Here is a 13,955-nt window from a genome sequence, read left to right on the forward strand (position 1 = left end):
GTTTGTCATTGGCATGAGCTTTCGTGTGCACACTTCTTCAGATACACTGAAACAGAAGTCACCAGACCCTTCAGTCTCTCAGGACATTCTATACAAAATCTCAAAGTACCTGTCTTATTACAAATGAATTTCAGAAATAGACTGGAAAGAGAAGTTGCTGAACTGCAGCTTACTACCAAACGTAAAACCATGGAGAGACCTGGTCTGAATAAACACATTGGATTCTTATCTCATTATACCTGATAAAACTATCTTTAGCCATCTCACCCCTTGCTTTTTCCTGTAAGACCAATTGCAGTTGTTAAGTCGTGAACAGGTTTACCGCACCTATCAGCCAATCACCCATTCCCACCACCCTTCTGAGTAATACCCCTCCCCACCCTCTCACTACGGTATATATAAGGGTCTGGTGACTTCTGTTTCAGTGTATCTGAAGAAGTGTGCATGCACACGAAAGCTCATACTTATGACAAACTTAGTTGCTCTCTAAGGTGCTACTGGAAGGATTTTTTTATTTTGTTTCGACTACGGCTACCTACCTGTAACTAGATTCTAGCCTGTTTGTGAATTTTTTTATTGGGGGGGTATCATTTTAGTTGGTATGGGTTTTCCCCCCCTTTGTTTTACCATGTATGCCAGGGAAATATTACCTGAAGAAGTGTGCATGCTCACGAAAGCTCATACCAATGACAACCTTAGTTGGTCTCTAAGGTGCTACTGGAAGGGGGGAATTATTTTGTTTCTACTACGGCAGACCAACACGGCTACCCACCTGTAACTATAACTACCTACCTGTAACAGATCCAAGACATGAGTCATAATAAATCGCTGGGAAAGGGCTGTCGGAACTCTCTAGAGCTGTACACTGAGTGCTGATGGGAGAGATGGGCTGGATTTGGTCCTGCATTATGCCTGGAGATCGTTCTTGCCCCCGGCTGACCTAACCGTTTCCATTGCTCCACCTCCAGGTGTTAACTTCGGAAAGGCGTCATACAAATAAAATGATTGACTGACTTCTTTTCTAGGAATGAAAATACTTTATGATTTATTTTTATTTCAACCATTTATAAACCACTTACCAATGTACCTTCTAATCAGAATTCAACAAGGTTGCGACTCATTATAACTGACTGGAGAGAGTTAAAATTAACCATGAAACTGGGAAAACTCACTTAAAATGCTTGCTGAAATGAAAAAGTCTACACCAAGGAAGAGTTCCACACACATGAGCACACACCACAAACTAGTTGTTAAATGGCCATACTTTGTAAGTTTGGTCTTCGCAAGTTGATCAATGTAGTGCTAAACAATTTTTAATGACACCAAGCATTGTTGTCAAGTGCTATGCCTTGATAAAGCAAGTTCAACTCCTAGGCAAATGGTTGAGAACCTTGTTAGAAAATGGTAATGACTGTGAAATGAAATAAAACAGTGAAAAAAGATCAGTGTTTGAAGCGCTGGTCAGTGTTTCTAGTGTTGATCAGTTTGAAGTGTTGATCAGTGTTTCTAGTGTAGGGAGCCTACATTAGAAATCCAATTGCAGTCTTACTACCACTTCCGTGTTCACAGGGACCCCACACCACAGGTGGTCTAATCTGTCATTTTCGGTTTCTCACTCTTAAATTCAGTTCTCCACATTTACACATCCGTTTGCAATATTTTAAAAGTCCTTTTGAAAATTTGCCACCATTTTCCTGTTAATCTGTTTGAATAAACACAATTTTATCTATGCAATTTTGCTTAGCATACACAATTTTTAGCTGTCTTAAACCCCTTATATAATGCATTCTTGTATGCTATTTTCACTAGTATATGCATTTTTGCACAGTTTCCTCTCATAAATGCATTTGTACAGAATACTTGCCAAGGAAACTTCATTGAAAGCACAAATTCCAAAGGGTGGTTTCGATGCCCTATAACAATGAATTTGATCTGCTGCCAAGGTCTTGAGCAGCTGTAAAAGTCATCATATGATCTGACTTTGACATCTGTCCAACGCGTTAAACGAATGCAAGCTCATATCGGAATTTGACCGCACCCTGCATTGCCACTTTCCTCAAGCAAACATAGCTTGTCTCGGTGCCAGCTGAGAAAAGTATACATTGTGACTCTTCATTCCAGCTTCTACAGACACTTTCTGCAATTCTGAAGTTTGCTGGTGGAGCCAAATAGCTTCTAAACTGGTAAGTAGAAAGACAATCAGAGAAAGTGTGGGATTACGTGAATGGGAGTAATGTTAATTGACGTTGCTACGGTCTCTACTTAATGTCCCTGTAGAACTGCTTTGCTGGTTTAAAGTATAGCATATTTACAGCAACTGCTGTTGTTTAGCTTGCCTTCCCTCTTGCTCCCCCCCCCCCCGACTTAATGCAACTCAGGGTAGTGATGAGGCACTAGAAATCCTCCCATGGGAGCTATAGTCTGACTTCCTCCCAATCCAGGATTGTGATATACAGCATTGCAGTTCCTCCTATGGGGCCTGAATGACAAAAACCTTACATTTATATATATATGGGAAGATACTTGCTGTTACTTTGTCGCTTCATTACTTGATTATGAAATTGTTCTTGGGATGGTTTGCAGAGAAGGGGTAGTGAACAGTGGAATTATGGGATGGAAGGGAGAAAAGTGGAAGAAATGGGGCAGGGGCAGGGTGGGGAGTGTTTCAAAGACTGCAGGAAGACTGTGAAAGAACCAGGGCCGGTGCTAGAGTTTCTTGCACCCTAGGCGAGATCACCTTCTGGTGCACCCCAGGGGGTGAGAGGGAAATAGTGTGTGTGTGTGTGTAAGGGAGGGAGGGAGGGAGGGAGGATGGGGTGAGAGGGAAATAGCGAGAGAGAGGGAGAGAGGGAGGGATGAGAGAGGGAAGGAAGGGGTGGGTAAGAGAGAGAGAGAGAGAGAGAGAGAGAGAGAGAGAGAGAGAGAGAGAGAGAGAGAGAGAGAGAGAGAGAAAGAGAAAGAAGGGAGAGAGGAAAGGGGGAGAGGAAGCCTGCTCTTGCGAGAGGCAGCGGCAGGATGAGTGCCCCGAAAGGAGCGCTTTTGGGGCGTTGATCCTGTCGCCACCTCTCACAGGGGCGGCAGAGTCTCCCTTCTCCCCGGCTCACTGTGGGGCAGGGGGAGGGAAAGTGGCCCAGACAGAGCCCTCCATCGCCGCCCGCTAGATTTGGGGCGAGCGGCGAGGGAGGGCTCTGTCTGGGCCGCTTTCCCTCCCCCTGCCCAACAGTGAGCCGGGAAGAAGGGAGACGCGGCCGCCCGCCCCTGCGAGAGGTGGCGACAGGAGCAGCACCCCAAAAGCGCTCATCCCCTCCGCCGCCTCTTGCAAGAGCAGGCTTCCTTCCCCCCGCTCCCCCCCCCTGGGCAGGCTGGCCAGCACCCCCTCTATTTTGGCGCCCTAGGCAACTGCCTAGTTCGCCTAAATGGACGCGCTGGCCCTGGAAAGAACATTGAAGGAATGTGGGCACATCAAATAGAAAGCCATGGCTGAGCAACATTTTTCAGGAAGGGAGCCTGAAGGACTGAATCAAATAGGAACCAAAGATCCAACTACCATCATATCAGAGTTCAGCTGCGGCCCAGCTGCCATACCCAGTTCCGACTGTCCTGACCTTGGACAGGAGAGTCCAAGTCCTGCAGTCTTGAAGGAAGAAATGGAGGATGGTTGGCCACAGAGAAACCCCCTACGCCAGAGAAGGTAAAAACAAATGTTGTTCCTGTGGGAATGTTAGGGATGTGGATTAGGATATATTATTAGATAGATCCTATCCAAGCTTGTGTTAGCAAGCTTCCAATATCAGCAGAGTGACATTCCCCTTTTGTGCGCAGCAAAGCGAGTGCGTTCAGGTTTGCTAAAACCTGTACAACAATATTATACTTTATACTTCAATATTATACTTCCTGGCAAAGTCCCCTTTGTCCCTCTTAAAAGAAATACTCAACACAGTGTTTATAAAATAAGATAGAGTTTGCTTACAGTTTCATCCTGAGTTAACAGCATAATCTCAGAAAGGCAGGTTTACGTAGAAAAGTTACAAATATATACATGTGGAGACTACTTAGTAAGGTAAGGCTCCATTTGGTCTCACTCTTGGCAGCAGGCCAAGAGGGAGAACCATCCTAACTGGAGATTCTCTGGAGATGTGTTCCCATCGGAGGAGAAAAGGCTAAGAGAGAGAATGGCTGCTGGCTAGGGGCTTTTGTCCCAGCTAATCCATCTCATTTGCATGTCTGGGGGAACAGGAACTTAGTCAGGTGTTCCCCAGGTGAGTTCCTGTTAGTGGACACTCTAGGACTTGTCTGCCCCAGTGTTCCATCCCACAGTTCCGACTCTCTCTCCAGCTTGCTGCTTTTCCTCTGGCTTTTCCCCATCGCCTCACCAGGAAAGCTACCTTGGCTATCCCAGGAATTAGAAGGTTTGGTTAGTTTTTAACACTTGCTGGATCCAGGGATTAGAGCGGCCTGGCATACAACTTAACACACACACCCCACATTTATAACACTATATTTGGGGGAGAACCAGGAAATAATAATAATAATAATAATAATAATAATAATAATAATAATAATAATATAGTATTTATACCCCGCCCATCTGGCTGGGTTCCCCCAGCTACTCTGGGCGGCTTCCAGCAGAATATTAAAATACAGAAATCCATCAAACATTAAAAGCTTCCCTAAACAGGGCTGCCTTAAGATATCATCTAAAGGTCTGGTAATTGTTGTTCTCTTTGACTTCTGGTGGGAGGGCGTTCCACAGGGCGGGTGCCACCACCGAGAAGGCCCTCTGTCTGGTTCCCTGTAACTTGACTTCTTGCAGCGAGGGAACCACCAGAAGACCCTCGGTACTGGACCTCAGTGTCCAGGTAGAATGATGGGGGTGGAGACGCTCCTTCAGGTATACTGGACCGAGGCCATTTAGGGCTTTAAAGGTCAGCACCAACACTTTGAATTGTGCTTGGATACGTACTGGGAGCCAGCCCTTGTGCTTAACGTCTGTCTCACATAGATTTGCGGGAAGTAGTACATACTAAGTCTAGAATTACTAAGCAAATAAACAAATCAGGAACAGGAAAATTACACATAGTTTCCGAAAACAATGAACCAATCTATGCAAGAAATACATTCTGCTTCAATGTATCTGAAGAAGTGTGCATGCACACGAAAGCTCATGCCAATGACAAACTTAGTCTCTAAGGTACTACTGGAAGGATTTTTTTTATTTTGTTTCAAAAAACAAAAACAGTCTTTTTGACATGTAGATAAAGCTGATCCATTAAACATTATATATATATATATATATATATATATATATATATATATATATATATATATAATTACCAAATGAACTCATGCAAAGTATAAAAGTAATCATTTGTACCCTGACCATCTGACTGGGTTGTCCCACGACTCTGGGTGGATTCCAACAGGACATACAAACACGGTAAAACAATAAACATTAAAAACCTTCCCTATACAGGGCTGCCTTCAGATGTCTTCTGAATGTCATATAGTTGTTTATCTGCCTATCTGATGGAAAGACGTTCCACAGGGCAGGTGTCACTACCAAGAAGGCCCTCTGCCTGGTTCCCTGTAACTTCACTTCTTGCAGTGAGGAAACTGCCAGAAGCTCCTCGGTGCTGGATCTCAGGGTTCAGGCAGAGCACAACTGGGAGAGATATGCCACAAACTTGACATGAGTCAACAGTGTGATGCAGCAGCTAAAAAAGCCAATGCAATTCTGGGCTGCATCAATAGGAGTATAGCATCTAGATAAAGGGAAGTAATAGTACCACTGTATTCTGCTCTGGTCAGACCTCACCTGGAGTACTGTGTCCAGTTCTGGGCACCACAGTTCAAGAAGGATACTGACAAGCTGGAACGTGTCCAGAGGAGGGCAACCAAAATGGTCAAAGGCCTGGAAATGATGCCTTATGAGGAACGGCTTAGGGAGCTCGGTATGTTTAGCCTGGAGAAGAGAAGGTTGAGGGGTAATAGGATAGCCATGTTCAAATGTATTAAAGGATGTCATATAGAGGAGGGAGAAAGGTTGTTTTCTACTGCTCCAGAGAAGCGGACACGGAGCAATGGATTCAAACTACAAGAAAGAAGCTTCTACCTAAACATTAGGAAGAACCTCCTGACAGTAAGAGCTGTTCGACAGTGGAATTTGCTGCCAAGAAGTGTGGTGGAGTCTCTTTCTTTGGAGGTCTTTAAGCAGAGGCTTGACAGCCATCTGTCAGGAATGCTTTGATGGTGTTTCCTGCTTGGCAGGGGGTTGGACTGGATGGCTCTTGTGGTCTCTTCCAACTCTATGATTCTATGCATTGGGGTCCCCCAAGGGATTATTTTCTACTGGATTTCTTCAGTAATGATTGTTGAGTCAGGGACATAGCTGCCAAGTTATCCCTTTTTTAAAGGGATTTTCCATTATGCTGAATAGGCTTCCTCGCGAGAAAAGGGAAAACTTGGCAGCTATGGTCAGGGAAGAGAGCAAAGGGGAAGACAACACCAAAGCATTGTTTATTATTTTAAAAATGGCAACAACCCCCAAGCAGAATATGAAGAGCTTCCAAAGGTGCCCACAGCAGATCAATTTAAGATGGGTGAGACTGGGCAATAAAATGGCTAATGCATTTCAATTTGAGTGAATGCAAAATGGGTCACATCTTCACATTTACTGTGATGGAGTCTGAGAAGACCTCTTTGCAGAGGAGAGGCGTTGCGAGCGGGAGCCGTTTCCCACGCTAGTAGCAGCTGTTTCCCACTGCCGCGCCAAGCCTCTCAGCTGGCCAATAGGGCCAGCTGGGGGGCGGGGTCTGGCTGCATTTGAGCAGCCGCAGCAGCGTTTGAGCCCCCATTCTGCTTCTGAGATGTCTATCCAGTGGGACCACCAAACAACAAGGGAGTGCAAGGAATAATAAAAGTAATGTTGATAGATTATAAAGACCCTCAATCCGATCAAGCATGTTCTTTTGTTAAGGAATCGTCCTGAAGCAAGAGTTCATGAAAGACCTGCAATGCAAGGTGAGTCGGAAAGGCCTTGCGCAGTGCTGTGAGACACTTGGAAACAAAATGCTACTAAATAGGGGGACCGACCTCAATATACTACTGATAAATTAGCAATGTGTACAATAGGTGTAAATCTCATATGAAAAGACACACTCGCCAGATCAAGGTGAGCAGTAGTTTGATTACACTGCTGTTCTGTCCGTCTCCAAAAGAGGTCCGGGCACAAGAACATTTGAGTGGGGAAGACCAAAGAAGCCACACTTCTGATTTACCAGAGCTGTAACATTCCAGCACCGGGGGGACGGCAGAGGGTAGTTAAGGGTCAAATGAATGACTATGCATGCATCTATACCCAATCATCTGTGATTTTCTACACAAGATGGGGAGAGAGCTAAGAAACCAGAAGATATCACAGATCTGTTTAACTCTTCAAAAACAAAAACAAAAACCTGGCTTACGTAGTGTCGTAAGGAGGGCTGGGAATCAGAGGGAAACATATTTGGTGCCCGAGGCAGAGCAGCAAAAATGACAGCAACAATAATACATTCAGTGATGAATAATTTGCACCCTCTCTCGTGTAGGGTTGCCAGACTCAATAGTGGACAGGACTTCTGTGCCTTTAATCGCCCTGCTCTCTTTTGAGTCTGGAAACCTTAAAGAGAAACCAACAGACCCTTTGTTTAATTTCCAAGCAAGTCCTGTCCACTATTGAGTCTGGCAACCCTACTCTCATGATATCCAAAATTGGCTGCCTACTTCTGCCCAACAGTAGGGCCGGCCGTGCTGTTAGGTTAAATCAAGCATACTTCTGGGCACCTGCAGTTTCCTTCCTTTTCTTGCAGTTTGGTAGCTCCCCCACCGCCCAACTTTTTTCATTTTGTTCCTATGACCAGAACAGCAAAATGCTGCTTCCAGCTGAGATAAATTAAATTATAGCCCCCACCCATCCTAGGCATTAGCCCGACCCTCATCATTTGTCTGTTTTATTTCCTTTCAGAGAATCAACAGTGTAATCAAACAACTATTATCATAGCTGTAATCACCACCATCATAGCTGTAATCACCACCATCATAGTTTGGTTGGCAGGTGAGTTTTCTGATTTTTTAAAACTTTATTTTTTAGTGCTTTGTTCTAGGCCGGTGCCCGCTGGCCATTGCCCCCTGCTGCTGGTGAGTGCCAGCGCTAGGACTGCCAAGTGGAGATGCCAACGATCTACCCACAGCAACCACAGCAATCCCTGCTCAGCTACCCTAGGGAAGAAATGGCAAGGGCTGTCCTTTGGGGTCTCCTGGCATGATTCAGATTCCTTTCCTCAAACACAACGGGCCTTTGATTCCCACTTCAACCGTCAGGTGAGGTTGATTTGATTTCCCTCCCTGCTTGTTCCTGATGTATATCTTCATTCGCTGCTTCTTCCCTGGCAAGAAGGGACACACCATTTTGTAGTTTGCCTCAGGTGGCAAAATGTCTTGGGCCAGACGTGAATGTAAGGGGGGGGGGAATTCTGCACAAATATTCATCATTTGATGATCATACATAGCTAATATATGTCTACTCATATTTTAGCATTGATAATCTTAAAATGATGATGATGATGATGATGATGTTGATGTAGGCAAGTTCAGAGGAGAGTTTTCTTTTTCTTACATTTGCAGCACAGAATATTAATCAGCCATGCAGTGAGGTGTCATCTGTTCGGGCCTGTCCAGCTTTGTGGATCAACTATGAGGGGAAATGCTACTTTTTCTCAGAGGAAAAAGGAGATTGGGCTTCCAGTCAGATATTTTGTGATTCACATAATTCCGCCCTGGCTGTGATTGACAGCGAGCAAGAAAAGGTATGTCCAACAAATGACATTTGAGAGGCTTTTAAGTCTGTGAGAGAATTACTGCTATACAGCCCTGACAGAAACACAAAGTCGAACCTTGATTCATCTTCAATCGTCATAACTTGGGACACGAGGAAATTCTCCATCTCAGCCCACCGGGGAACCATTTTGTTTGCCGTGTTTTCAAGTATATTTAGTGAGGACTTTGATATGCAGGATCTTGGAAAGGTGATGAAAAACTAGGATGTCGTTGGGTCACCTCTGATGTATGTCATTGTAGATAAATGTTTAAACAAGTATTACAGTGAGCAGGGTTGATGGTAATACAGAATCCATGTAATTATGTAAGCTCAGCCCTGGTGTTGGAGCAGGAAGACTAACAATGGTGAAAATTCAAAGTACTTGTGCTGAGCTTTAAAGCCCTAAATAGCCTCGGCCCAGTATACCTGAAGGAGCTGTCGAGACCACATAACACCAGTCTTGAAAGACCTACATTGGCTCCCAGTACGTTTCCGAGCACAATTCAAAGTGTTGGTGCTGACCTTTAAAGCCCTAAATGGCCTCGGCCCAGTATACCTGAAGGAGCGTCTCCACCCCCATCGTTCAGCCCAGACATTGAGGTCTAGTGCCGAGGGCCTTCTGGCGGTTCCCTCCCTGTGAGAAGTGCGGTTACAGGGAACCAGGCAGAAGGCCGTCTTGGTAGTGGTGCCCGCCCTGTGGAACGCCCTCCCACCAGATGCCAAAGAAATAAACAACTATCTGACAGAAGACATTTGAAAGCAGCCCTGTTTAGGGAAGTTTTTAATATTTGATGAATTATTGTATACTAGTATCTTGAAGCCCGTTAAAATAATGGGTGCTAGAGCGTGTGTCTCGGCAGGCGCAGGAACCCCGCGAGGAATTCTGAATATGCTCAGAGAACTGTCGGCCGCTCAAACTCACCCCATTTCCCTACCCAACAGCCCCCAACCCCCGGGGTCTCTTTTCCCCGTGGTGCTCAAAGGTCTCGAGGGCTGCCCGAGAGAGACCTTGGAGACATTTCCCCTCAGGCGCTCCGCACGGGCCGCCTCTCCCCGCAGCGAAATCCCAGTTTGGTAGCTCCCCCAAGGGCGACCCGTTGGGACTCGCTGCTTCAAGACGGACGGGCGAAATGAAAGGAGAAGCAGAGGAGCTCGGTGGCGAAGAGGCGGCCGGCCGGCTGGCAAGAGAAACCGGGGCATGATTTCGTTTGGGTCGGTTTGTGAGTTAAGAGAAAGAGAGGTGCAGGGGAGAAGGGCCGGAAGGTGTTGCGAGGGAAGAAGACCTGTTTCCAGCGGCAGCAAGGAGTCGAGGAAGGAGGATGGGGGCCACCCTTTGGGGCCTGCTCCTCCCGCTGGTAAGGGGTTTGCCTGGGCCCGGAAGCACTGGGCTCCCATTGTGCTACTCCAGCATACCCCGGGGGGCAGTCGGGGCAGCTTCCTGAGGGAAACTGGGGGAGCTTTCCTAGCAAGGGGTGTTTCTGAGAGGCAGGGAATCGATCCCGCGTGAGGGCGAGGCGCGCTCGTGAGGAGCCACGAGGGGCGGCTGGTGCTGCCGGGAGGTAGGAGGAGGGGGTCCCGCCATTGTCCCACCCAGAGGGGTCGCGCTCCTGCTGCTGGAGGAGGAGGAAGGAGCCCGGAGCTCGAGGCGGCTGCTCCAGCTGTGAGGGGATTGAAGGGGAGCGGCCGGCTGGGGGGGGCGGTCCTCGTGTCCGCCTCACCACCTCAGCCTGGCTCCTCTCCCTGCCGGGCTGAGCGGGCGCCAAGCTCCCCTCTCCGAAGTGTGCAGTAGTGCGGACGCAGGGACACAGGGACTGGACGCAGAGACACTTGCATTTTATTATATAGGATAATATTTTGCTGGAAGCCATCCAGAGTGGCTGGGGAAATCCAGCCAGATGGGTGGGGTATAAATTCTTCTTCTTTGTCTTCTTCTTCTTCTTCTTCTTCTTCTTCTTCTTCTTCGTCTTCGTCTTCTTCGTCTTCTTCTTCCCAGAAACAGCAGTTCCTTTGCTGGGATGGGGCCTGCAAAGCAGTGAAGAGGTCGTTGCAGCTGCTCTGCCCCATTCTCATCCTGGCAAATACAGAGTGCGGCTGCCACATCACCCACCCCATGCTGCTGCTGTTTAGCCATTAAATAATACTCACAGCCCATATTTATCTCACTGTGCAGCATATCTAAAATCTATTTATTGAGGAGAACACTTCCTACATCTGACAACTCTCTAGTCCATAAACAACCACTCGTTGTGGTTGTCGGTTTTTGATGCAGCAGATTAACACATCTACCACTGCAGATAATAGACAGCCAGCTAAGATCAGCTCCACTACAGAATCGAAGAATCACACCAACACAGAGGGATAAGAAGGGATTTCTTTGAAGACAGCAGTTCTAAATCTGAATTTTGTGTGGCTTTAAGGCATTCATTCTGCGCTACATCAGGGACACTGGTCACTGGATTGGTCTGAGGAAGGACTCTGGACAAACCTGGAAATGGGGAAATGGGGAAGAATTCAAGAACACGTGAGTCTTTGTTCTCTTCAGTGTCTGGACTCTAGGATGCAAACCACCAAGTAGCCTGAAAATTGCCTAGAGACGGATCTACCATTCTTCCACATTTGTACGTGGATATAATATTTCTTAGATACTATTAGATGTTAACCCAATTCTCAAACTAATGTTCCACAAAGGAATGGGGTTAGGGAGGGTTGGGATCAAAATTGTGATGGGGGGGGGGTCTCTTGTGGAACAACCAATGGAATAGGTTTGTGAATGAAGAAGGAATTGTTCATGTTTCCTGCCTTGGAAAGATCAAACTAGCCCTGACCATGCAGAGAAGAGAAGTACAGCTATGAAGTAAACACTGAGAGTTAGCAAAATATCTTTTTTATTATTTGTAATGAGTTCTAGCACAACTTTCACCAGCTCATTGCAGAAGCTTACATACACAAAATTCAAAATGCACTAGAAACCTATTACAAGTAGAACCACAACAACACTGTAATCAGGACAAAACAGTATGCTTAATTGTTTATTAAATAGCAGGCAAGATTAAGTGAGCGATATCTGTGATTTTATACATATGTCCATTTAAAATGGAAAGATGAAGGACCTTGTTGACATATTTTCCCATTTTAGATGGATATTGAACAAAAATATTTTTAATTGTATAATATTTAAAAATTCATCTTTATTTCTTATTAAAAAATCACAAATCAACACAACACAATATAACATAACATTATCAAATCAGCACAAATTCCACCAATTATATACAAAAAGAAAAAGGAAAAAACAAAGAAAGAGAAAAAAAGAAGAGAAAGAGAGAAAAAAGAGAAAAAAATTTAATCTGTATTTTTGTTGTTGTTCTTTTAAATTGTATAATAGACAACTGGGAGATGATTCCCTAACTGCTGTGCTGGCAGCAAGGAGGCCCTACCTCTTATCACTTATCACTAAAGAGGGACCACTGTAGCCAATCTTAAGGTTCCTGTGAGCACAGACAGAAGTGCAATACACCTGGGCTCTGAGATACTGTATGTCATTTTAAACACTTCCCCCTCTCTGTGAAACAGAGAATGCCCCCCTTGGCTTAACCATCCTGTTTTCTTGCTTCTTTTGCTGCAGGTTGGAGCTGAAAGGAAATGGAGAGTGTGCATTTCTGAGCACTGACTTTGCTGTGTCAGACTGCCATGTAGCAAAAAACTGGATCTGCAGCCAGCCTGATACTTATACAAGGAGCAGAGGTTAGAGTGCCATTCTAACCAGCAACATATGAGATCCAAATGGAACCCCAGTAATTTGGCCTCTGCATTTTGGACCAACTGAACTTTCCAAGTCATCTTCAAGGGCAGCTTTTCCTATTTTTGAAACAGAGAATGACCAGCTTGGCTTAATCATGCCGTTGTCTTGGGTCTTTCGTTGGAGGTGAAAGAAGAAAATCAATTGTGCATTTCTGAGCTTCTTTGTAACTCCACTTTCTAAAGCAGCACCCATATATCCTGTCTCTTACATTTCCATGTAATAAACCAAATCCTTACAACTTCCTCGTATGGCAAATTCTTGATTAGGCAAAAGTGTTAAAGGCATGCACACAATTTAAATGGACGCATATCCTGACCTCATGCAAAAGTCTCCATTCCTCTCAAGAGTGTACATCAAGTCTATACACGTATGTGGGTTTAGACATACCACTGACACATATGTGCGAACAGACGGACCCCTGGGAACAAGTGGTTCCATTCCTATATGTGTGGTCTAGTCTAGAGAGTAGCATTGAGATAGTGCTCTTTGAACCCCTGGCATTTGTGCTATTGGGTTCTGTAGGGCACGTTTCGCCCCCTGTTCTACTTAATATGAAGCCATTGGGAGTTCTGGAATATGGTGCCATCAGCACTCTAATGACATGTAGCTCCATAAGTTCTGTATCGGGAGAGGCTTTGAAAGCCCTGGGAACCATAGAGTTGGAAAGTACTTCCAAGGGTCATCTAGTTCAAGCCCCTACAATGCAGGAATCTCAACTAAAGCAGCAGTGACAGATGGCAACCCCCGTTTTGGTGGGGGTTGTATTCTGGGTTATTGCACGCAATGGTGGAGCACATGTAAGCCCACCCTGTTATGCCCCTCAATCCAGTTCCACCCCCTTTTCCTTCACTTCTGGGTTCACAGCGATGCATGAATGCACAGTTGCATGTGCTTTGAACATGTGGAAATGGCCGTTGCTTGTCAATAACTTGTGGTTACAGGTAGGTAACTGTGTTGGTCTGACATAGTCGAAACAAAATTTAAAAAATTCCATCCAGCAGCACCTTAAAGACCAACGAAGTTTTTCTATTTTGGTATGAGCTTTCGTGTGCATTCAGATCTGTATCTGAAGAAGTGTGCATGCACACGAAAGCTCATACCAAAATAAAAAAACTTCGTTGGTCTTTAAGGTGCTGCTGGAAGGAATTTTTTAGGTATCTGAAGAAGTGTGCATGCACATGAAAGCTCATACCAAAATAAAAAACTTCGTTGGTCTTTAAGGTGCTGCTGGAAGGAATTTTTTTATTGTGTTTCGAATAACTTGTGGGTACAGCTTCCTCGGCCAGTAAAGCAAGATGA

At 45.4% G+C, this 13,955-nt stretch overlaps 1 protein-coding gene across 6 annotated transcripts; it reads left to right on the top strand.

Annotated features, from left to right (window-relative positions):
* Positions 1-2,029: 2,029 nt before the first annotated feature.
* On the top strand, positions 2,030-12,894 carry LOC118081065 (C-type lectin domain family 2 member D). 6 transcript variants are annotated; one of them, XM_060271202.1, is made up of 7 exons: positions 2,030-2,183; positions 3,499-3,691; positions 6,977-7,020; positions 8,003-8,092; positions 8,662-8,843; positions 11,272-11,375; positions 12,480-12,894. In XM_060271202.1, exons 2-7 carry the CDS (start codon positions 3,648-3,650, stop codon positions 12,601-12,603), a joined length of 588 nt encoding a protein of 195 aa, XP_060127185.1. In that variant the 5' UTR covers positions 2,030-2,183; positions 3,499-3,647; the 3' UTR covers positions 12,604-12,894. The 6 variants fall into 6 exon arrangements, with proteins under 6 accessions (XP_060127185.1, XP_060127188.1, XP_060127187.1 ...); XM_060271204.1 differs by having other exon boundaries at positions 2,031-2,183; positions 3,559-3,691; XM_060271203.1 differs by having other exon boundaries at positions 2,032-2,183; positions 3,529-3,691.
* Positions 12,895-13,955: the final 1,061 nt, after the last annotated feature.

The sequence above is a fragment of the Zootoca vivipara genome, chromosome 2 (genome assembly GCF_963506605.1).
Source record: "Zootoca vivipara chromosome 2, rZooViv1.1, whole genome shotgun sequence".
Classification (NCBI taxonomy): domain Eukaryota; kingdom Metazoa; phylum Chordata; class Lepidosauria; order Squamata; family Lacertidae; genus Zootoca; species Zootoca vivipara.